The following is a 26,351-nucleotide window of genomic DNA, read 5'->3' as shown; positions in this document are numbered from 1 at the left end:
TATTATCTTCATTTCATAATATAAATTTAGATATTTCTTTCAAAAAAATTAAATAAAATATTGACAATAAACAGTTAGTCCTCCTAATTTAACTTTTTTATTATTTAATGTAATTTATAGGTTAAGATTTATATACATATTTGTATTATGTAACAATTTTATTATTTTTATTATTAATTTCTTTAAATTCATTATATTAGTTCATAGATTTAACGAACCAAAAAAACTTAGAAAAATCAAACCTTTTAAAACTCACCCTTTAATATTCCGAGTCAAAAGCCCTACGCACAACAATCTGTCTTCCTATTCCCTCCTCTGGCACAATTAGTCTCCTGCACGCAGGAGAGCTTCTTCCACATGTTCCCTTCTTATTATTCCTCTGCAACTACAATCACAGCTCAACTGATGTCACCTTGTCCTTCGGTTTAGGGCTTGGGTCACACCAAACGCAGGTTGCAATCAAAGCTTCTCCTCGAAAGTGATGTCAATGTTTCACACTACGACTTGGGTTGACCGGCTATTTCTTCCTCACGGTACACGCACTTGGCATTGACGCCTTCTCTTCGTCGCTTGCTCTAGGCACATGTTCTCTGCTCAACGACGCCTCCTCTCACAGTGTCCTCTACTTCGAACGTGCCTCCTACAGGTAAGTTGATTTGATGATGTAACTTCCGTTTTTATCATCCCTAACCCTTCTCCACTCATCCTGGTCGTCGGCCTGCTGCCAGCTCCTCCAACTAGTATCTTCCCTCACCCACCGCACTTCCACGGACCTTCTCATTGCTAGTTGCACTTCCTAGCTCACTGTCCACCCTCATAAAGCGTTGGCGAGTCTTACCAGCTGTCGTCATACCTTTCCCAGCTTGCTACTCCACCTTCTAACAATTCTCCCAGCCGCCCAACAGTCTTTCCCGCCACCCTAATCTGCTGCCCCCTCCAATTCAGCTTCCAACATTCACCCTCGCTGCCCAAGTTGCCAGATCCATCTCACCAACCTCCACCGCCTTTGAAATACACCTTCGAAGAGTTTGTTTGTATCGTTTTATGTTTTAGTGTTGTTATTTTCTATTTATGTTGTAACCCTATTTAAATATTAATGAAAGCTTGCTTTTATATTTCTAGTATTTTTTCTACTAATTCTGGTATCATCTGGTATCAGAGCTAGCCTGACCCTAATCTCATCGAAGGATTTCCTAGCATCCGCCATAAATTAAAATATTTTTTTCCTACCACCAAATATCCTTTCCACAACCCAAACCCTAACTCACCAAAATTTTTTTAATCCCTAACCATGTCACCAAAAAGAAATATGCCCGAGCCAACCCAGGAAGAAATACGGCGAGAGCTACGTCATCTTCAACAGAGACTTGCGAAGATTGAAGAGCAGACATAGGAGGAGGTTGCCTTCGACCAGGATCGGGAGAGTCGAAGAGGAGAAATAAATGACGATCTGAATCCCTTCCATGGGGAGACTTTCAACGATGAAGAAGACAGGTCACGACATTTCGGGATTTAGTATCAGAGGAGGCCTAGAGAGAGATATTTGAATCCCTCACTGAGGGAGAATTCCCGAGAGGAGATATCAATGAGAGGACACAAAAACTACAAAGTCAAGGTGGATTTACCTGAGTTTGAAGAAGGCATGGATCCGAATGAATTCCTTGAGTGGCTGCAAACTGTTGAACGGATTTTCGAGTATAAGGAGATGCCAGAGGATAGACGGGTCAAGCTAGCCACCATTAAGCTGAAGAAGAGCGCTTCTCTATAGTGGGAAAATGTGCAGAGACAGAAGAAAAGAGAAGACAGAGAAAAGATCACTAATTGGGAGAAGATGAAGAAAGCAATGCAGAAAAAGTACCTTCCACCCCATTATCGCCAGTAAGGGTGTCAATTTGGGTCAGCGGATCGGGTTCAGGTTCAATCGAAAAATAACCCAACCCGAATAGGGTCAACCCGAACCCGGCTCGAATAATAAAATAGTCGAAAACTAAGACACAAAATTTCGTGCTTATTCGGGTCATTTTTTGGGCTTTCGGGTTCAACCCGAACCCGACCTGAATAATAAATATGTCGAATTCTCTGACCCAAACCCAACTCAAAAAATACCCTTACCCGAATTTTTCGAGTCGTGTTGGCGTGTCAGGTCAATTTTTGACACCCCTAGTCACCAAGATATGTTTCTAAAACTCCACAACTTGCAACATAGGGATCTTACAGTGAAGGAATTCATAGCCCAATTCGATCAATATTTAAGAAGGTGGTGATGTATCTTCCCTAACTCTTTTCCTCCACTCATCCTAGCAGTCCACTTGTTGTCAGCTTCTCCAGCTGTTGTTTTCCCTCATCAACTGCACTCCCACAGTCCTTCCCATTGCTACCTGCACTTCCTCGCTAGTTGCCCACCCTCATAAAGTGTCGGTGTGTCTTCCTAGCTGATGTCCCACCTTCCCAGCTTGCTACTCCACCTTCCAACATACCTCTTGGCCGCCTAACAGTCCTTCCCGCCACCCTAACCGGTTGCCCCCTCTAGTTCACCTTCCAACATTCACCCTTGTTATCCCAAACTGCCAGATCCACCTCGCCGACCTCCACCGCCCTTGGAACACTTCTTAGAGGTGTTTGCTTGTGTCGTTTTATGTTTTGGTGTTGCTATTTCCCATTTGTGTCATGTTGTAACCCCATTTCAATATTAATGAAAGTTTGCTTTTGTGTTTCCATTATCCTTTCTTCACAAGAACCACTATTTAAATTTCCCCTCAATCGGATCCTACCTCCTTCAGCATTCCAATTAAGGATAAAAAAACAAGCTTTACAATCCCAAAGCATATGGAGCTTAGTCCCAGCTCCAACAAATCAAATGATTCTTAGCAATAAATGGTTTTTTAAATCAAAGTACTACTCAAATGGAAGTATTGCCGGTCATGATTCTTGGTCGAAGGATACATGCAAGAATAGAGCAGTGACTATAAAGAAACATTTAGTCTTGCTGCTAAGATGCTACAGTCATGGCTTGTCAATTACTTAATTGGAAGTATCCAATGCATTCCTATGTAGTTGTCTGTTGAATATCATGTATATGGCACCAACTCAAGGGTTCATAGATCGAAATTTCCTCAATATGTTTGTTGATCGCATAAAGTGATTCATGGACTCAAAATAGTCATCATGTATATGGTAAGCAACCTTATCATCTCATCTATAACTTGGGTTTCAACCCAATAAGGCCAACTCATCTCCTCACATACAATCAAAATTCTACAGTCATGTATCTCCTCTATTATGTTGATGAAATCAACTTAACTCAAGAATTGCTTCAAAAACCTCAAATACATAGGGCCTATACTTAATAAACTTAAATCAAGCCAAATATGTCATGGACATACTAAAATAAACAGGAATGACCAATTGTAAGCCACTTCAAAAAAACTATTACATCAAAAACTTCTCTATGAAAACTCCTGCACTGATCCTTCTCTTACACCACTTTATTATGACAATGTTTCTACAACCACACTAGCTAATAATCATGTATTTCATGCCAAAATAAGAAATATAGAGATTGACTATCATTGTATTCATGACTGAATCAAATCAAATGTTATAATTGTCCATCACATTACCAAACAAATCAAATGTTATAATTGTCCATCGCATTACCAAACAAGCCCAACTAGCTGAAATCTTCACTAAATATCTTACCAACTCCATAATTCATCTTCTTTGCAAGAATTTGATGACTCTGATGGACTCAATATGAGAGGTTATAATAACCTCGTTTATTCCTACTCACAGCTACTCTACTTTTATCCACCACTTGTAATATCATTTTAATTATGACTGAATCAAATGAAATGTTATAATTGTCCATCACATTACTAAACAAGCCCAACTAGCTGAAATCTTCACTCAATCTCTTACCAACTCCAGAATTCATCTTCTTCGCGGCAATTCGATGACTCTGATGGACTCAATTTGAGAGAAGGTCATAATAGCCTCGTTTATTCCTACTCAAAGCTGCTCTACTTTTACCCATCATTTTATTCATGACTGAATCAAATCAAATTTATAATTGTCCATCACTTTACCAAGTAAGCACAACTAGCTGAAATCTTCACTAAATATCTCACCAACTCCTTTGCAAGAATTTGATGACTCTGATGGACTCAACTTGAGAGGAGGTCATAATAGCCTCGTTTATTCCTACTCACAGCTGCTCTACTTTTATCCACCACTTGTACTATCATTTTAGTCATGGCTGTATCAAATCAAATGTTATAATTGTCCATCACATTACCAAACAAGCACAACTAGCTGAAATCTTCACTAAATCTCTTACCAACTCCAGAATTCATCTTCTTCGCAGCAATTTGATGACTCTGATTGACTCAATTTGAGAGAAAGTCATAATAGCCTCGTTTATTTCTACTCAAAGCTGCTCTACTTTTACCCACCACTTGTACCTATCACAACCCAACATACCACCCGCCCCCCTCCCCCTACGTTAGGTGCAACAGAGGCAAACAACTCAGTCAAACCAAATTCTTAGCAACACTAGTCATGATCCTTACTTGCACAATTAGGACTAGGTGAGTAATGAATTTGTTTAACTCAATCATCGCAAACAATCATAATAAGTGTGATGAAATCAAATGGCTGGGATTCAATTGAATCTAAGTATCCCAACTCACTTCATTTCTCCCCTCTCACATCTTTGGTTCTGCTTGCCTGAAGCTCTGCGATCGCAAAGCTGTAGTACAGACGGGACAAGCAGTAGAACAATGGGTCGAGCAACCATTTGTGAGGGAGTACAAATTTTTGGCTACGCACTTTTGCCGATATGATTTTTGACGCTTCCAAGTATATGCGAATGTGAATGAATTATAAATGTTTGTGATCATTGAGTTACACTAATTTATTATCCACTGGATTCTAATTGTGCAAGTCAGAACAAGTGTTGGTAATAATTTGGTTTGTCTATCGCACCACGGTTGTCCCTAGGGGGATCCAGTTGTCACACCCCAACTGGCCTCCCCTTAAGAGTTAACTGAGGTGCGGCAGAGGCACACAATTCGGCTAAACTAATTTCTCACAAATGCTCGTTTTGACATACAAAATCATGACCCGGTGAGTGATGAACTAGACTAACTAAATTGCCGCAAATATATCTTTATTTTTATTCGGAAGCGTGAAAAATCTTATCATCAAAACAAATAAACTATATACAGTTGTTACATCCAACACAAATAAAATATGTACTTCAAAGTTATATAATCTCTCAAAACTCTGCACTGCAAAAGCTCTACGAATCACACCTGACTACTCACCCGTGGTGTTCCTTACCCCTTCCTGAAAGGCAATAATGTAGATTAAGGAACAAGTTCAGGGAAACAATCAAGGCTAAAAGAAGATTTTATACACGGAAAAGAAACAACATACATGCTAATATGAAACTGTCATGCCCACACAAGTCATAACATGCAGAATCGTACAAACATAAAAAAGAAAGACTGTTGTTTCAAACATATATGTCATTTCATTCATGTAGATACATAAGTATATAATCATGAGCATATTCACAATCATAGCAACATAGCAATGTCATCATAGTCATATAATCATAACAACATAATAATATCATTTCAAACAATATCACTTGTAAATATATAAGCCTCAACAATTTTCACGTTCTGCAATATCATGGGTCGTCAACCTACCCCAAAGGTGATTGAAATTATCAATAAAAAGTGGGCCCTCTCAACATAACAGTTATCAATAGCCTCATAATACTAATGGTTCCCTACATTCTGTCACTGTCTGATAACAATGATTTCAAGAGTTTCTTCTCCACCTGAATACCAGAAGTTGGAAATACCACATCCCTACATAGCATACTCGCAAACACTCATGTAATAATCTATCAATAACATTTCCGGTGACATTTCTTAAAGCATCAACCCATAACAAACATTCATAGGTATTTCATATATCGCATGTATGAATAATAAAAAATAAAAATATGCAAATAACTAATATCATAAACATAGTCAAATGTATTATAATATAATCATATCATGATAACATCACATGTATCGTAAAAATAAATTAGCTTGCATTCATACATTCAGAACATGTATTCATCGATAATATGCAAGAAATTTTAAATGCATTCATGTCGAACATAAAATCATATGAAAATCTATAAGAGATTATTTTTCTTAAGTTAACATAAAATTATTTCATGTGATATAACGGAACTTCCCTATAACAAGTTTCCACTCGTTTGCCTCGCGCTCATCGCTTTGTGTAAACAGTCTGGAATTTTAGACAACTTAGGGTTTCATGAAAATTGATTCATAACGTGCATTAACCCAAAACATGCCTTAAAAGTCAACACATACCTCAAATGTGCTTCTCGGCATAACCTAACATTTATCTGATTCGCCTAAACTTTTTCCCTCTTCTTCTTAACACCTCAACCAACCCTTCCCCTTCGTTGATTTCGTGTTAATACCCTTATGAAAACTCATAAGCCAAGTTTGAAGCTTGCCACGACTACCGGAAATGAAAAACTGTACAAATTCGTGGCAAACGTTAAAATGAAAGTGTGAGGAAGAATGCACAAAATAGTGTTCAAGTAAGTTTCGCATCTTTCATTTTCCCATCAGAACTCAAACGGTAGCTTGCAGCATTTGGTGGGTCTTGTGCCTGTTTGTTGACAGCTCTACTACACTACAGGAGTCAAGTCGTTGCCTATTCGCGTGATGGAGGATGCGTTAGAGAGGGGAAAAGGACACCGCTATTAATGTAATCCTACTTAGATCTCAGTCTTTTAATTGAATCGAGCGACTGCATGTCGAGTAAGTTGCGGGGAAGGCTGGTGGTTAACAGTGGTATGTGGGAGATTAGTGATATAATTAAGGTTTAATTAGATAACAGGGAATTTACATGCAAACCATGGAATTCTTTACAATTTACGTATCTAACACCTAAATTTTGCTTTTTATGCTCTTACCACCCAAAAGCACGAAATACATCAAAAATGTCACCCACATTGACGTCGTAACTCCATCCCTTTGTCTTCATCATCAACGTCAAACTCCTCGAAGGAGACGAACCTCTGATCTCCCAAAGTAGACAAACGATGTGGGTGAGCTCACTAAAGTCGGCAACGATGACTTTGCAAGGTGCAGCCGGAGAGAACAGTTCCCTCGGAATGCCTCTTCTGTTGTCATCCAGTATTTAGAATTGAAGTCTTCGAACACCAAGTACCACCACAAAGCTAGTGATTCAAAAGTGAGACAGCGAGAGCGGAAGAGTTTCCTACTGAGAAACCATAGCCTGCATCAATGTTGCCCACTGAACTCCTTCCATGATGTCATAATCAACGGTGTGAACCCTTCATTCCACGACGATGGCATCAATCGAGAATGGCCTCGTAGGCTGCAGTCAAAGAGATCGTTAGCTAAATATCCAAGAAACTATCATCTATGGAGAATAAAGATCCCACCTTTTCTTCATTAGCGGCTTGTGGGTTAGCTCCCTTGCCACTGTTGTTTACTTCAAAGAACCCGCCTCCATCGTTCGATGAATTCGGGAGGTTGGATGTCCATCCCCTTCGAGAAGCTCGACATCGACCACTAAGACTAAGGGATGGAGTTACGACATCAATTCAAATGGTAGTTTTGTTGTGTTTCGTGCTTTTGGGTGATAAGCGCATAAAAAGCAAAATTTAGATGTTAGATGTGTATTTTGTAAATAATTCTATGGTAGGTATGTAAATTCCCCTTAATTTAATAATACTTATGATTTTCAAATTTTATATCTCCCAATAAAACGTAATTCATATATAGTGTTTTAAATCAAATTGATCGGTTTGATGTATAGAATTTTATAACAATAATTCAGTTGAATTCTTAGGAATGCAAATTTTGGGTTACTATTAAATTTGTCAAACTTTACCTGATTTCCCAAATTTTGGGTGTTACAAGTTGGAGTGTGACATGTACAATAATCTCAGTTGTACATCTGTTCTGAGAATTGAAATCAAGCTGTTCTCTTATAACCAATTATGCATTTCAGTTTTACTCGGTTGTAGCAACCTTTATAAAAGCGAGTTTACTATATCACTGTAAATAGAAAGGAAATAAAGCTTGGCTTCCTTTTCGATTGAGTTGACTGTTAGGTGCCTTTCTCTTCGATAGCCACTTGCAATCAGGACCTCCAGTAAAAGAAATGCCTCAAAACAGTGTTGAAATCAAACTAGTCTACTAAATTATTACAAAACCTATAGTGGAATAAGGGGCAATGATGATAATTATGATGACATTGGTGATGATGATGAAGAGAATAATAGAAGAAAACAATAAGATGATTCCTTAATAGCAGGAAATGATAACAGTGGCAACTATGAACAATATTTAAGATGAAGATTAAGAATCATTTGATTTCCTGAAAAAATATTGTGAAATCAAATGTAATCTATTATAAACGTTTATAATTGTTTGAAAAGCCAAAAGCAAGATGTAACTTTTTTGTATTAGGTTTGAAATAAATGGAATCAATTTAAAACATGGTAACAATGACAGTGGCCGACAACTAGAGGTGGCAGCATGTAGTGGGTGATGGCGTTGGCTGCCGACGACCACCGCAACATATAAGGTCTATTTGAAAATCGGTCAAATCAGTTGATTTCTAAATACATCACATTTGACCTGAAGAGAGACTTTCTAATTCACCGAAGTTTTACATTGCATCTGAATTACATCCAGCCAAATGCACAAATTGTATAATTAGTTACATTTGATTAGCATTACACTTATATTGCAAGCAACCAAACGGCCCCTAAGATGATTAGAAATAATAATCATAAAGAATTCCTATAATTCTGAAATTGCTTCATGTAGTAATAACCTGACAAACTTTGCGCAAGTGAGAAAGCATCCAGCAAAATTCCGAAACACAAAAAAATTCAATAACAGATATGTTAACTAGAGAATCAACTTACGAGAGAATGCCACTCATTACACTTAAAAAATGTCATGAAACTAACCTGTGCATGTATTCGCCTCTTCCGAGCAGCAAAAAGTCCCGATTGGGTGTGAGAAAGTTGAGCGTCTGAACCATTAAATGCATCTTTCTTTGGCTGGGTTGGATGGCTTCCTTGAACCTTCATATCAACTTTCTTGCTTTGAAACACTCCAGTGCAGGCTGCTCCATGAGGGCTACGCCCACTGGATACTAAAACATTGTTATGCCTATCAACCGTAGAAGGCCACAACTTGGATGTAACAGGATCATCTAGACGCATGCGTAATTTAACAGAATATCTTTCTCTTGCACGATATAATTCTACCCTGTGTTTCTCTATAGCATGTATATCTTCTTTGATATACTGAAGATCAGTTTGGACCTGAAAAAAGAAAATTTTAATCTTCGTGATTCATATAAGCTAAGATTGCATATTTCCTAGGTACTTGTGATAGAAGAAGAGTACTTGCAAAAACGAAAGAATGTTATTCAAAAAAATAGGAGTAAATAATATAGCAATAACATGCATTATGAACCTTCAGAAATGAACAACAAATGAAATGAATAACAAAAAAACCCAAGAAACAGCTTTAATTCCAAGCACATAAACTAACCTCATTCAGTTCATCCAGTTTCTGTTTCCTAAGACAGTGTAGAAACTCCAGTAAAATCTGCATGTTAGTCTCAGCTTCTTGTTGTTCCATTTTTCTTTTCTTCTCAGCCAGGAGAGACAAAAGGCTATCTAGCTCTTTAACCGAGATTTCACAATCTTTCTGCAGAAAAACGTAACTGTTTGTGTCAAAAAACATCCTCTATTTCAAATAATTTATGCAAGAGAAATTACGGTTGCACAACCAATTGGTTAGCATTCATCAATATTATCCTTGCAAAGTTCAACTGGTAACAAATTGAAATAACTCGAGACAAAAAAACATTTTATATGAATTCAAAAAAAAATAACATTAATGATGAAGATAAAAAAAAATTATATGGCACAAAATTGTACATTAATAATTACATAAACCTTCTTTAGATATGGGTTAAAATTTTAATTGTGATGATTTAAATCAAAATTTGTTAAACAATATTCTTAATTTTTAATATTGATATTTGAGTACAAAATATGAAAAAACATTTAAAAGGTGTTGTCAATTTGACATATTTGGAATAGAGTAATCATACAAATTGGGTTATTTAAATAAAGAAGTGAATGATCGACAGATATGCTATGCAAAGCAAGCCAGTGGGGCCAAAAATCGAGATTGAGTGAAGGTGATAGATAGCAGACGATCATGGGCAAATGATAAAGTGAGTAACCAATCAGAAAAAGACAGAGCAAGAGCAAGAACTGTGAGGACCAATGCAACTTTGGCTGCACAAGATTGAGCATGCAAAAATGGGGCGGGGCGGGTGAGGTTGTTGAACACCAAAATCTAAGATATTTATTTCTTCGCTTCCTTCAAAATCAGAGAAAATTTTTACCCAAGTTTTCATTCACAATTTGTAGGCCCAATAGTTTATGCCCAAATACAATTTTTGGTCAGAATTTCTGTGAGAAAGAGTAAAATCAATGAAGTTAGTTCAACATTTTTACGAAAAGAAAAGAAAAGAAGACCACTGATACGTATTTTACATTGAAGTTAAAACAAAATTGGCTGTTTCAGTTGTTAAATATAAATGCAGTACTTCTAAGGTGGTCACGCTTGCCAGTTCAAGGTAAATATCTAAATATACTCTGATTTTAGTGAAGAAGCATCCCTGAATATAAGCATTGCATCTTGTCATAGCATTTCTGGATTTGGTATGGACTACTCTATGATTGAAATTGAGCCCCAGTACCTCTTTTAACAGCTAAACATTAATATTTTATGCTTGAAATTCATCTATACGTGCCTGAATTTCTGATTTATCCAATAAAGTATTCCATTCTAAGTTTCTAACTTCATGAGGATCCTAATGAATTTATTAGCATTTAAGCTAATAGCTTGGTATTTTTTTGTGCTAGCCTAAGAGCTCATTAAGAAAATTTTATGCTTTTACCTGCAAACAAAGATCAGGGTACTTGAATGCACCACTTTCTGTGAGTGTTTTCAAACGGGTGATTTGGAAAATTAGAAAAGAAATAACCTTTTATGCTCTTTTCACTCTTAAAATCAAATTGCTTGAAGTTTTCCTAGTTCTTTTCTACCTAAAAAAAGTTACTTCTCCATGATAATGATAATTTGGAAGAATGCCATTTTTCGAAAATCTCATCAATTTAATAGAGCGATCACTAAACCCAAGTCACTAATGGTAATTGTTAGATGCAACTTCAAGTGCTTCAATCACGCATGTTGAGTGCTAGATTTAGAAAGTGTTGCATTGCTTTGTCATTTTTGTCTTCATTTTTATCATGATGAATGATAACATGTGCCATGTAATTGAAATAAAGTTGATAACAGCCAATCAATCAAGATATATGTTCTGTGACAAATGGTAAGCAGGTCACAGATTTTTGGATATTTTCTTCTAAGTTATACTCTACTATATATGGCCTCTGCATGAGTATTTGAGTGTATTTAATAATGTCTTGATGATTTTTAAAACAATTCCTAATTGCCGCTCGAGTTATATCAGGTTAATGCTTTTAAGAATATAGAATAGGAAACCTAAAAGATGAATAATATAGACTCTATTTTAAGAAAAGAGTTGAGATGTATAAAATCTTCATAGAAAGAGATAAGAGAATCATAACTTTTATTAAGATGGATGCGTTAAAAACAAATATAATGCTAAATTAGTTAAAAGGTTAAAACTTCAATTTGACAAAATATTGAATGAGAACTTTTAGGAAGAAATTCTTTCTTTTAAAAATCGCATTTTTACTATTTGCTAGGGCGGTGCCTATCTTTGTCAGAATACTAATCAAAACTGACTCCTTCAAAGACAGGAGTATGATATGCTTCCCGTATTTAATAAGTGAGTAGGTATTTTTGCGGTCATCATAAAGTGTACTCGTATCATATTACCACAGTTGGCCCGAAAGGATGTGATACTCATCCATAGGCACGATATCACACAAATCCGATCATGTAGCTTCTCTCCTATAGAAAACTCTACGAGACACCTCCTATTAACACTGATCTTACTCTCCTTCTTCAACCAAGTTAAGGAATATGGTTGAGAATGTTTTTGAACAGTGAGGCTCAATTTATCTAAAAACTATGCAGAGATCACATTTTCACAACTTCCCCCATTGATAAAAAGGTGCACACATTTCCCTTCACGGTGCAACGAGTACAAAATATATTGTGGCAGAGCCACTATTGCTCTCTCGTGCGCTTAGTCTGAAGTACCTATCTAATTACTAACAACTATCCCTCATCTACAGGCAACTGATATTCTCTATATGCCTCCTCTTGATACCGAAATTAACCAGACTGCAATATCGAAAGCAAATTTTATCAAGCAAAATAACTAGGGTTACAATAAAGACTCAAAACATAAATGAAAACACAACAAACACTAAGATTCGACTAGGGCCGACAAGTGACATATGTGTGCAGAGGTGTCGGGCTTGATGGTAAGCGGGGGAGTTGGGTAGGGTTGGAGGTGGATGGGTAGAACATGAAATGTTGAGTGGTTGGTGGTAGGAGTCAAGGAGACAGAAGAAATCTTGGGTGGCTTGTGGAAGGGTGTTGGAGGAGTAAGAAAGCATGGAGGTTGGAGGCTGGAATAGGGGGCGTGGAGAAGAGCAGGTGAGGGTTGGCGGCTAGGAATAAGGTGGAAGAATGTGGGAAAAAGGTCGGGCGGCATGATTCTTGAAGAGGAAAGGAGGACAGCAGATCGGCGGCTAAGAGCGGGTAAAGAATGGATTATATGACTGACGACTGGATCATGAGGGAAGAGTGTTGTTGGCCGCCGGCTAGGAGCAAGGAAGAATGAGAGCGAAGAGAGAATCGAAGGGGATAATCACCACCTCGGAGCAGGATGCAACAGGGACGCCACTTGTCCTTAGATACAACCCTGGCAAGGGGAAGCCGCCTACAAGCATAAATCTATAAAAAAACCAAGAATAACCCTAAACTCAGCAAACACACATATAAATAGTAGATAAATAGACAGAAAAACAAACAGGGGGAAGGAATTTTGGGCAGTAATTCCCGCCCCATTTAAGGAGTCAGCTAATCCAGCCTTCTGCTAGACCGAGCCTCCTTTCCCACTTTCCCTACTGAACCTCTGGCTGGTTCAGTTGGACCAAGCCCCCACATCACCTTCACTGCACCCAGTTTAATGAAAGATATCAATCTTCTGTTTGGACAATCAAACATAATGTGCCTAAAGTTGTGGCACTTAAAACACTCTTACTAGGATGGATTTAGGGGAGCTAACGATCTCCACCTTTTCTACACTTTGCACTGGTTTTTCCTATGGCGGGGTCAGCTTGGATGCTCGACTAGGTGTGCTTTTACTGCTTGATCCTATGATTGAATGCTGCTTATAATAAGGTATTTTGATCATCTAGTGATATCATTGTTTATCCACCTTCAATGCTAGAGTTTACACATCAGGTAGTGACCAATAACGCTGCGGTTGAACCACATTAATGACAGATAAGTTCAATCCTCCAAGGTATCTTGTAATTATATGCTCCTCTGGTTCCACCAAGTCACACTTTAGCATGAGTTGATTGAAATAGTTGTGTAACCCTCCACAGAAGTCTCTCTGGCACAGACTATGAAGCTTTATCAAATTGTATTGTCGGTAATGTGGCAGAAAGTAATTGTGTTGCATTTCTCTTTTCATTTTAGACCATATGGTGATCTTACTCTTCCCTTCTCGTTGTTGAATACGCTTCAGATTCTCCCACCACAATGAAGCATTTTTTCTGATCTTGATGGTTGTCAATTTAACTCACTTGTCCTAAGGAACATCATTGTACTCTACAATTCACTCTGTTGTTTGAAACACTCGATAAACTCATATGGATTCATGCGACCGTCGAAGTCCGATAAATTCAAATTAGTCTCAGATCCTGGCTTCTCCTCCGATATTCCATATTGAATCGTCAAGGTTCATCACTAAAAAATGTCTAGTGTAAGGGATTCACTTCTCCTTCTCGATCAAACAAATCATTGTTGTAGCTATGGATGATCTCATCGGATTGTCTTCTCTTGAAGGCAACAAGCCTCTACCGCAGTTGGAGGATTTCTTGTTGCATATCCTCCACAATAAGCTCTTGGACACCTCTTTGTGGATTTCTGTTAAATTGCATTGTGTGTTTTTCTCTACATAAGGTTGATGGTGAATGTAAGATTGTAAATCAAAGGATGATTAAGGGTTTAAGTTTTGATGGTAGGTGTCGGGTTGAATTTTGATGGAGTTAGAAATGTTGGATTTTGAAATTTTTAAGTCTGGGGCTAGGAATTGATGTAGAAATAATTTAGGTATTGAATTGGTAGAAGATTTAGTTGTGGAATTTTGGGTAGGCATAGAAATGACATCATAATTTTTTTTTTGATTTGTTGGTCTTGTAAAACTCAAATAAACAAAAGACCTCTCATACAATAAACGACTACATATTTATATTAAACAAAGAACCTAAACCTAATAAAAACAAACAGACGAAAATACCCTTGATGTTATTATGAATGGGAAGGCAACCATAGCCCTAAGGAAGGGGCAAAACAAGCCCTCCCCCACTTGGACCAAACTGGTCTGAGGTCTACTCCACGCCCCACCCCACCCCGCTTCGTGTCAATTTCTATAAATTGGGACCCATGGTTTATAATTGATTGATTATTAAGTGATGACTGAATGAAAGAAAATTATTTGTGAGGCATATCGAGAGCTTTCTAGGTGTAAATTGTACATGGAGATCACTCAAGTCATGCAAGTTGTGTACATGAAGCTCCTCCCTTCATCAATTTTTGTATTAAAGTTCTTAAAATTCTGTCCACGCACCTCTCATGCACCATCCTCCCAGTATCCATTGACTTATATACTCACTTTACAACTTTCAATTCTCACAATTGACTGATAGTTTTCAAATCCCGTCATCGATATACCACCCCATCCTTAACCAATTTTCGCTCATACCCCTTTCTAGTTTTTTTATCATGCCCAAATACAAAACCTAGCTACACTGGATTCACAACTCCATATCATATGATCTCACATAACCACCTTGTGTGAATCCCAAAGATTGGCCACATTTGCAACCGAACCATGACCCAAGCCAAAATATTGTTGCAGTTGTAACCAATCACTTAATATGGCAAAAAGTACCCTCCTATATGCCTCTAATTGCACTGCGCTCATTTTGTTGTGAATCCCTCACCAAAAACTCACATAATTACATGCATTATCCAGATCCTCGATGTCATGATTCGTTAGAACCCCACTCACCTACCACTGTTTTGTTTTGCCCGGCTCCCGCTTCTGAAATCTTAGTCCATCCTATTACTACAGATGCTCACAAGCCACGAATTGCCTATATGGTTACGATCCCTATTACAATATCCAACTAGATCCTAGTGTATTGCACGGACCAGCTTTACTTATAGATATCTAGTGGCAACTACAAATGGTTACTATGCGTGCTCACATGCATCTATAGAACTCCAGCAAAAATTACATTCCTCGCTAACATTTTCTCTGTGTAAAGCCATAGAATCTTCAATAGCTACTAGCCTTCTTGCTAACTAAAATGAATGCAATAGTAGTTTGCCACTAAATAACCTAATCTCGAGATAACCTTGTGGTGGTTAATTTTGTTATAACATGCTTCTTTGTCACCAAAACAAATGACTTTTAAAAATCAACTCAACGACACATCGTCGCTTAATTCCCTTATAAATAATGATTTTATCAACAAATTTATCAATTTGTTGGATAGTGATGGCTTTCTTGAAATACAATCATTGCTCAATAGAAAACCATTAGATCTCTTCAATGCTTTGATTTTATTGTCATAATATTGTAATAGAAAAAGAGCGTCAACACATCATGAAGCCCAAGATTATTTTGACTAATAATAAAAAGTGCAATAGTGTCAATTGTATCCTCTCAAATCTTTAGACTCTTACACATATAATGATGAATAGTATTCATATACTTATAATGATGCATCATATGAAAGGTTTTAGATATGTATTAATGAAGTATTGGATAGGTTACACTGCGCAACAATCTAGCTCAAATATACAGTTTTGTTAAATTTCATAATATTCATGCCACAGGTTCCATGGCTCCATGAAATCCTTTGGCCCCATAAATCTTAAAACTTTTTAAGTTTAACAGCATGTGAATAAAATTGATGATCCTTTGCGGTTCGTGAAAATCCCACGATTTTGGGAGTGTAGGCTGGGATAATGTCCTGTGAATAATTTTGCACGAATCATTTTCTTCTTCTCTGAGTTTTTTCCTATTTCTTTCTTTCTAAATAGAGTATATTCAAAGAAGAGACTGCATATGTGTGTATTTTATTGTTTGGGACAGTTAGCTTTGATTTTATGTATTGTGGAATTTGCAATATCTGATTTATGTTCTAAAGAGTGTTGTATCATCTTTCTCTTGCAAGTGATGTGTTTATAGCTTGCTCGGGAACAAGTGGTAGAATCTCCTTGCAGTCATACTTCATCGTCCACAGTTGGACCGTTGTTTTCATTCCGGGCAACTGTTGAACCATTCAATCTTGTTGTTCAATAGCAGGTTTCAGCCACTGCATGCCTCATACCCCTTCCAAACGTCATCAACCTCACATATTTTAATTCTCTCGCTATTTCAGAACCACTTCACCGTTAAATCTCCTTCATAAACACCATTTAGGAGCCTTAAATTAGTATCTTCTAGTCTCAAAGCTAGACAAATCTTAAATTTTAAGAATTTGTCTTTCTTCTCTCCAAATTAAAATTAAAAAAAAAACTAATCTAATATCCAAAAAAAATTTCTCCACCATATTCTACTCATTCCTACCATAATTCCTATCCCTAATTCTAAAACTTCAAAAGCCAATCTTCCTACCACCGCCAAAATCCACCTGACACCTACCCCTAAAACCTAAGCCCTAGCCAACCTGATTTGAAATCCTACACCCACCAAAATCCTAATCGGGAGAAAATGACACAATATCACCTAGGAGAAATGCCCACAGAGATGTCCATGAACTCGCTATAGAGGATATCAAGTGGAAAATCTTCCAACTGCAACAGAGACTTATCATCTTTGAGAGGAGACAAATCAATGAGGTCACCAACAGCCATAACGGTGAATTTCCACATCAAGGAAAGGAAATGAATCTCTTCCATCGAAAACTTCACAGTGACAAAAAATCACTACATCATATCAAAGAAGAAGCTAAGGTCTTTGAGGAAAAATGGATTTATAGGATTTTGGTGGTTGCATGGATACGAACAAGTTTATTGAGTGGCTACAAACATGGAATAATTTTTTTATTACAAAAACGTTCCTCGGTGTAAAAGAGTTAAATTAGCAGTCATGAAGCTCGGAAGAACGCTTTTTATGAAAGGAGAACCAAAAACGTATTCAACAGCAAAAAAAAAGAGTAAAATTACCACTTTGTTCAAGATAAAAAAGGAGATGCAACGCAAATATCTTCCTTCGTATTATCGACAAAATATGATCATTAAACTCCACAATCTATTCAAGAGAGACCCGTTTATGGAAGAGTATAAAACTAAATTTGATCGACCCAAGTTTAAATGTGAGTTGATGGAAGCAAAAGAGCACATAGTAGCGAGGTATCTAAGAGAACCGAGATCATCTATCAATAATGTTGAGCAAATGCAGTCATATTGGTCTCTACTCGATGTCCAGATCCCAACTTTGAGGGTGGAGAAGCAACAATGTCATCAGATGAGCGACACACCTTACAAACAGAGTTCAACCCCAATATCAGGTATCAAGAGTACGCTTAGTGGAGCATCCAAATCAAGTCCACCATAAAAGAAACCCATAATGAATCATAAAAATAGGGAGACCAACAATACTCCTAAATTTGCTTACTCAAAAAGTGTTTCAAGTGACGATTTTGGCCACATAAAGTCTAAATGCCCAAAAGGAGGGAGATCATTTACTAAGTATAGAGCAGTAGAAGAAATAGGCGGTGACACACGAGAAAATGAACAAGTCAGAGGGGGAACTGGCTTATAGCCAATGACGAGAAAATCCTAATGATTTAAGCCATGAGAGAGACTCCAACAGACTAATATTGATTATCCAATAAGGCAACGAGTCTGACGAACTAATAACAAAAAAGAGCAACCCTTTTTGAAGTTGTTGGACGTCGGACCAATAGTTTACCTTCTGGCTGTGGCTGCCACCAAGAAAGATTCAGCATGTCATAGATTTCACTCCAGGGTTGATTCCTCTAAACATAACTGCTTATCAAAATCGGTAAACCGAGTATGAGTAAGAGAAACAGATTACATATTTAATAGCTCGAGACTCAGTTTATGAGAATACACATCTATGTTCATTTTTAGCTATGTTTGTGCCAAAAAATGATAGTTATTCGGTGAATTGGTTATGGTGATGGAAGATTGATTTCAAAAGCCTCCAGTGAAGAAGGTGAAGCCTCTCCTACCTTGGAAGAGTGACGCAAAGTATGATCTTTCATGAACTTGTGATTCATGAAACTCCCGTGATCGGGGGAGGATATGTCAGGATACCGTCCCATTAACAACTTAGCACGAATCATTGTCTTCTATTTTTGATTTTTTCTTATTTCTTTTTTTTCAAAAATGGGGTATTTTCTATGAGGACACTATATATGTGTGTATTTTATTGTTTGGAATAGCTAGCTCTAATTTTATATATTGTGGAGATTGTAATCTCTGAATGCTTTAAGAAGTGTTGTATCATCTTCCTCTTGCAGATGGTGTGTTTGTAGTTTGCTCAAGAACAGATGGAGAACCCTCTGTGCCACCAGTACTTCATTGTTTAGTAGTTGGACCGCTGTTTTCAATTCGAACAGCAGTCGAACTGCTCGATCCAGCTGTCCAACAACAGGTTTCAGCCGCCGAATGACTAATACCTCTTCCAAACGCCGTCGGCCTCTCATATTTTCACTCCCTCGCTATTCCACAACCACTTCACCACTAAATCCCCTTCTAAAACACCACCTAGGAGCCCCAAAAACGGTATCACTTTGCATATAAAGATGATCCTTTGAAGATGTTTATAATAACGCTTCCCTTTCTAATGATGAATTTGACCATAAAAAAAGCTATGAGGGATCAATACCTACGCTTACTACTGTGCTTGGAATTAAGAAAGTATTAAAGACTAAGCTACAATTTATAGCCAATGAAGTGTCTCAACCTGACAATTTCATTCAATATGATATAGTATTTATTGAAAATTCGCCTAAAAATCTTGTTCAAAATTCACTACCCGTCATTGAGACACAAGCTACTTCAAATGAATACAATTTGCTTCAATTACATTTATTATCTAGATTTTTAAAACTAGACCGCACCACCCGATTCAACCATGAACCGGCCAGCTCAAATTAGCATAAAAAAACCCCTCCCGCATAAAACCGCTCTGAACTAAAGTGAACCATCGGTTCCACCAATGAACAGGCAAACTAGCTCTGATTCTACAAAATTGTTCACTTTGTAAAGCTCTTCCTTTTACCCCAATAACAGTGAATGACAAGTACAATAAAACACTATTTCGATCTCGATCTCTATCCTGTCCACGCTTGAAAATAAATTTCATGAGCCAACTCAATGGAGCTAGATAAGAATAGCAATTAATTGTACCGTAACAATTTTTTTACTAATAGTCTAAAAACATGATTTATAACACACATAATTACAATATACGATACAAAGGGCATAACAAATCATTCGTATGATTTCAAAGGAATATTAATAGCTTTGTTTCATTCATCACTAACACAAATTCAGATCCAATGATAGTCACTAGTAAAATCAATCATAGTGAATAAAATGATTTCAAGATCATTTCTAGCATATATCTGAGCAAAGGAATAGAAAACTTGTATTCAATAAATAATTAGTTGATTGTTTGATCATAAATGCATATCTTTCTTAGGCTTAATGAGAAAGGATAAGTTGATCAACTTGATGTTTTGCTTATTCAAATTGGTTCATGCTATAATGGAGAAATTTTAGAAGATCGAAGCTCAAAACGAAGAACTGGCATATTAGACATATGTTATTGAAGATGAGTAAGATCTTCACATTATCATGAAGTTTCATAGCACCACAAGTATAGATTCAGTGCCTATTTGTAAATTTGTGTAATTATCATTAAAAAAATATATGCTTTTTCTAATCCAATTTGGGTTCGTACACAAAACTATGAAAAATCCTAAAGTTCATGTATGGCACACTATTCAATGTATGTTAGATTTGGCGTGGTGTAAGTGAAAGCTAAATGATGATGTAAGAAGAAAACTTGCAACCCTAAATAAGAAGCCTTCTTGCAACTAGGGATGTCAAAAAAAAATTTGTCGTTGGCGAATTCATGTTCGACTTGCTAAGCAACTCATGTTCGGCTAAGCACGCAAGCCGAACACGAACAATTATTTTGAGTTCAATTTGTAAACGATCCGAACACAAATAATTTTGAATAATTATATATAAATAAATATCAATATATATTAATGTGTATTAATGAGTGTTAATTTGAACAAGTTAACTAGTTACTAGAATTTGAACCAAATTAAGTTATTAAATTAGACAAAAATCACAACTAAATAAAAATTACAAACTTATCATACTAAATAACATAATATCAGTCATATGATCATAAATTTAAGCCAAAAATTATTAACCCAAAACCCTATTTTCTAATTACTATATAACTGCCAAAGTCCTAACCCGTTGTTGCAACCATCCTTTCAGCTTTCTCTCATTCACACCGACTTGGTCACTCGAGTGAAAGGCTTTTTGCCTTTGTTCTTCTCCACCAGGGTTTAATTTCTTCTCATTGTCGTCGCTGACGCAACTCAAGAGCGAAAGCCCCATTCACTAAAGAGGTTCTCATTTGATCGCCCCTCGCCTCTCTCACTCGTAAAGAATAACTCATCTCTTTTGCTCGTGACTTGCCTCTTTGAGTTCTCTTTAATATGAATCTCTCTTGTCTATTCCCCCTGACAGTTACTTATATCCCCTCTCATCACTCATTTTTATTGTTTGTAGAAAAAATTATCCCCATCTGGGATTCAAACAAGATTGTTTCATTCTCAATCTCACATAAATTGGTATTCTTAATTTTCTAGACTAAGTATAAGATGATAAATTATCTAAGTGTGAGTCCCACATTGTATTCATCACACTGCCTGTTAAATAGCAACAATGAATCCATGATAGAATTAGGGTGTTTTAATTTCATGAGCTAAAACTTAATTGATTCGTGTATATTTTGAGCACTTAATTTTAGGGTTAAATTTTGTATAACATACTTAGAATCTTTTATTTTGTATGAATCTGTTGAAAGTTTATTATCTATGTTGGTGTGGTGTTGTTGATATTTTATGATTAATTGCTTATAAATGCTAAAAATGGGATGTTTCAATAGCTTCATTATCTTGTTTATGCTTAAAAAAGTTTCTTGAAATTAGTAATGCATGATTTCTTTTTTTATCTTCTATTTTAGGTGATGTTGTCATGTTAGTTACGTTACAAAACAATCGCTTATTGAAATAAATTTATAATTCCAACATACTCTCAACAGCAGAAAGAGAAGAGAAATGTCTTATCATTAAGCAAATGTTGTAATTTCTTAAATATCTATGGTAATTATTGAGGGATTTTGCTTGAGCCTTATGTTGATTTGTTTACTCATGCTGGCAGATCTTGTCATCCTTAATTTAATAACTCCGCTTATTTACATGCGCAAACAATACCAAACAATAGGCCTTTAATGACCCTCATAGTACATCCAATTTTGGATGCAATTATTAGTATTAGAAGTTATATTTGGGAAACTATTTATTCCTATTAAAAGTTATGAGGATTAGGTTTATTTCCTAATATAATTTTATTTAATTTTCTATTTTATATTTATTTTCTTGAATTGGATTTATTGTCTTTCCTATTTTATGTTGTTCTCTTTATCTCCAAATAATTAAGATGAATTGATTAATTGGAAATATTAGGTGTTATATCTTTGAATTCTTGTTATTTCTTTTTTATTGTCATTCATATTCTAGAATTCAATGATTATTTATACCATATTTCATATCAATCAATAAAAATATTTCGCTTATTCTGAATTTCAATATGGTATCAGAGCCAAATTCTCTACGCGAGCCTTTGATCCTCCTTCCAGAGCAGCAAGACTCTCTTCCTGTCATCCTCCCTGCAGAAAGGGAGGAACGCTTTCTCTCCCCTCTCTCAAAAATTCTTTGCTCCGCCGTTGAGTTCCCCTCAGAGAAACCGAACTCTTTTCCAATCTTCTTTGTTTAGGTAGACAAAGAGAGAAAGGAGATCGATGGATTTGAATCACGGACAGCTTTTCATCGACAGTATTTCATGGGAAATAACTGACGACAAGCTGAAAAGTTACTTCAACCAGTATGGTGATGTTCTGCAAACGGTGGTGATGAGAGATAAGACTACGGAGAAGCCTAGGGGCTTCGAATTTGTAGTTTTAGCGGATCCTTCCATCGTAGATCGTGTGCTTCACGATACTCAAGCCATCAACGACCATACTGTGGAAGCTAAGAAAGCTATGTTAAGAGAGGAACATCATATTGTTGCTCGATCAAGGAATAACACAATGAGAAATGTCGGCGGCGGGAACGGTGGAAGCATTCAAACCAAAAAGATTTTTCTCGAAGGGCTTCCTCCCACTCTATCCGACATTGAGTTGTGCAAATACTATGAAGCTTTTGGCACCCTGATCGATGTCATCGTGATGTATGATCACACAGAAACCTAGAGTTTCAGCTTCATATATTTTGACTAAGAAGATAGTGTTGATCGATTTATTCATAAGTAATTTCATAATGTGGGTGGGAAAGTCGTGGAGGTTAAACGTGCCCTTCCAAAAGGTGCAAACCCTAGCAACACCACAAACCGAACCATGAGTGGTGGAACATATCAGTCTTACGGAGGCTCGGACACCAACTCTAACTCTTACGATAAAAGAGTTGATGGCAGTCGGTACATGCAGCCACAACCAAGTGGAGCTGGTCATAATACATATGGTTCGTTGGGTTATAGTGCTCCTGCTTATGGTTATGGAACGACTGCCAATGGTGTAGGTTTTGGAGGGTAGCTACGGAAACACCGGGACCTATGGAAATATTGGTGGACCTGGTGTTGTTTATGTTAGCGGACCTCCAGGTGCTCCAAGGAGCGGGTATGTTTTTGCTAGTTATGGTGCAAATGTGGGATATGAAGAAGCTGTTTCTGGAAACACAGGTCAGTCTCCCAGTGATGTAGCTGGAAGTATCCAATTGCAAGCCCTCCTCGCAAAAGGTTTCCTCTGAAGCTTTTCCTACAACAGGTCCTCAATTGAAATTTCTGCAACAAGTCCTCCGAAGCTTTTCCTACAGCAGATCCTCCAACAAAATTCTCCCTACAATAGGCTCTCCTCCGGAGATTTTTTCTGCAACATATCTTCCACTGAAATTCTTCCTAGAGCAAGCTCTCCTCTAGAACCTTTTTCTACAGCAAATCCTTCTCTAGAGCTTTTGACCGCTACAGATCCTCCTTCGGAGCATTTTATGCACCTGGCCTCCTCCGGGACTTTTTCCTGCATCAGGCCATCCTTCGAAGCTTTTTCCTATGTTAGGCCCTCCTCAAGAAGCTTTTCCTATAGCAGGTCCGTCGAAATTTTTCCTGCAGCAGGCTCTCCTCCGAAGCCTTTTTCCTGCATGAAGCCCTCCTCCAAAACTTTTTCTTGTATTAGGCCCTCCTCTGGAGTTTTTCTTGCAGCAGGTCCTTCACCGAAATTCTTCGTGTAACCGACCCTCCTTCGGAACATTTTCCTGTAGCAAGGTCTAACTCAAAAACTTTTCCATTTTTTCTACCGGTCATACCCCACAAATTTTCATGTTGATTGTCTACCCTTGCAGCATTACCTGTAAGAGTCTTTTGCCTACCTACAGACACTGTAAGAACTATAGTCAAAGACAACTGCAATCAACTAGAAACCAATTTTTTTTGCAATATGTCTACCTCCCTGAAAACCCCTTTGCAGCGTTACTTGTGGGAGATTTTTTCCTATCTACACGCACTGCAAGAACTGCAGTCAAAGACAAATGCAGTCAACCAGAAGCCAGTTTTCCTACAAGTTGTGTCTAATTCCTTGCAAACTCCGCTATAGCATTATTTGTAGAAGTATTCTACCTACCTACAAGCACTACAGGAATTGTAGTTAAAAGACAACCGCAGTACAGAATGAAGCCTTTAAGTTCTACTTCACATCTTCCTCGCTCATTGTTTGATGTTTTCAAATCAAGGTTGAACATGATTTTTCAACTATGTTTCAACTTGAGATGGAGTATTAAAAGTTATATTAAGAAATAATTTATTCATATTAGAAGTTATGAAGATTATATTTATTTCCTAATATAATTTTATTTTATTTTATATTTTAGATTTATTTTCTTGGATTGGATTTATTTTTTTTCCTATTTTAGGCTTTCGTATTTTATATTATTTCCTTTATTTTCAAATAATTAATAGGAGATTTTATGTATTATATCTTTCTTTTCATGTTATTTTTTTATATTGTCTTTCTTATTCTAGAATTCAAGACTTGAGAGGATCATTAAGATGTGACTTGGAATGAGCTATAATTTTGATCATAATTTCATAATGTATTTTATATATTTTTGCAATATAATTTGAGTTAAAGATTCTTATTGTAATTTCAAATTTATGGAAATTAAAAGAAATACTTTTCTATATACTTTTGCTGAAAAATTTTACCAGTTCTTCAGAAAACTTGTGTTAATTCAACCTTAAATGAGCAAAACAAGCATATTTTGATTAGTACAATTCGAACACAAATTATATCTTACGAACAATTTCATACTCCAACCAAAATCGAACACAAAAATTTTCAAACGAGCCGAGCACGAAAAGATACTAAACTCGCTCATATTCAACTCATTTGCACTCCTACTTACAAGCCTAAGATATTTAGTCAACTCAAATAAATTCCAAACCAAAGAAGGCCATTCTAGACCTCCAAAACAAGGCTGAACTGTTGTTTTTATTGACTTCGGAATGACTCAATCAACAAAAATAGTTAGAGCAGATCTTCAATCTGACAATATTCTGCTTACCTCCCTTATCATTCAGTGTGGTGATGCCACACATAACAAGTGAGCATTAAAACTGAGCAACATCATCTGAGTTTCAATAAAAACATAGGCTTCATGCTGTCAACTAGGTATTTGAATCTTTAATTAACAACTGACCTGTTGCAATGCTAGACGAAGATGTTCAACTGGTGATGCAGTTTTCGCAATTTGACGGTCAGTCATCTTTTTCAGAAGCTGCATTTTGCCCGGATAAAAAAAACAAGTGATCAATAAGTAATGTCTGGGTAAAAAAAAATAATCATCATATAACACTTTGTATCTTAAGATAAAATATAGGGATACGGAACCCTTCTCAATATGCTTCACTCAAAGAACTTAAATATATATATATATATACTCCATAAGTTTTATCTAATTAATTTTTCCTTTAGTTTGCAACAGAACAATCTCCAAATTTTCGGATAATGAATTTAACGTACAGTTCCAATATACTACCCACAAGGATAGAAGTTTTTTCAAAATTTAACTGGATTTCAGAATTTCGCTATCAGATGCTTAATTTATTGAAATCCAGAATCTAAAGATTCTGCATTAACATGGCAGCTAAGACAACTTAACAGAATAGAAAAACCAATATTCAGCTTGTTCAATTCTTGACTGCGTGCACTTTGGACGACGCAAGACTTATGCAAACAATCTTATAATCCTTTGTTACCAGTCAACAGAACTTCAAAATGCAGGTGCTATGGAGTGCTACGGCAAAAATTTCAAAGCCCTGACCATTTTCAAACACCAATAAAAATCAATCAACAAAACAAAACACGCAAGCAATAAAAAAGATTCCGACCTTGTTTAGAAGGAAATTGGGGTAGAGAAAGTTCTTCGTGAGGTAATGCGAGCAACAAGGGCAGTCGCTTTTGTTTTGGAGATGCGTGACAATGCACATATAGCAGAAGCTATGCCCGCAGGCCGTCAGAAACGCGTCCTTGATCGTCCCCATGCAGATCGGACAGAGCAAATCCTTATCAAGTTCGGCCTCCTCGGCGGTTGCTGTAGCTGTGGCCCG

At 36.8% G+C, this 26,351-nt stretch overlaps 1 protein-coding gene across 1 annotated transcript in view; it reads right to left on the bottom strand.

Moving 5' to 3' along the window:
• Nucleotides 1–26,351, bottom strand: part of LOC110022462 (E3 ubiquitin-protein ligase COP1) — a 42,152-nt gene that overhangs the window by 15,470 nt on the left and 331 nt on the right. Inside the window, exons 1-4 of the mRNA XM_020721412.1 lie at nucleotides 26,133–26,351; nucleotides 25,442–25,519; nucleotides 9,642–9,800; nucleotides 9,050–9,409 (exon numbers count right to left, since the gene is read on the bottom strand). The exon at nucleotides 26,133–26,351 is cut by the window's right edge and continues 331 nt beyond it. Of these exons, the coding sequence (XP_020577071.1) occupies nucleotides 9,050–9,409; nucleotides 9,642–9,800; nucleotides 25,442–25,519; nucleotides 26,133–26,351 (816 nt within the window). The remainder of the gene's footprint in view (nucleotides 1–9,049; nucleotides 9,410–9,641; nucleotides 9,801–25,441; nucleotides 25,520–26,132) is intronic.

Source organism: Phalaenopsis equestris, unplaced genomic scaffold, assembly GCF_001263595.1.
Source record: "Phalaenopsis equestris unplaced genomic scaffold, ASM126359v1 Scaffold000191, whole genome shotgun sequence".
NCBI classification, from domain to species: domain Eukaryota; kingdom Viridiplantae; phylum Streptophyta; class Magnoliopsida; order Asparagales; family Orchidaceae; genus Phalaenopsis; species Phalaenopsis equestris.
This window is presented reverse-complemented; position numbering and strand designations above follow the sequence as displayed.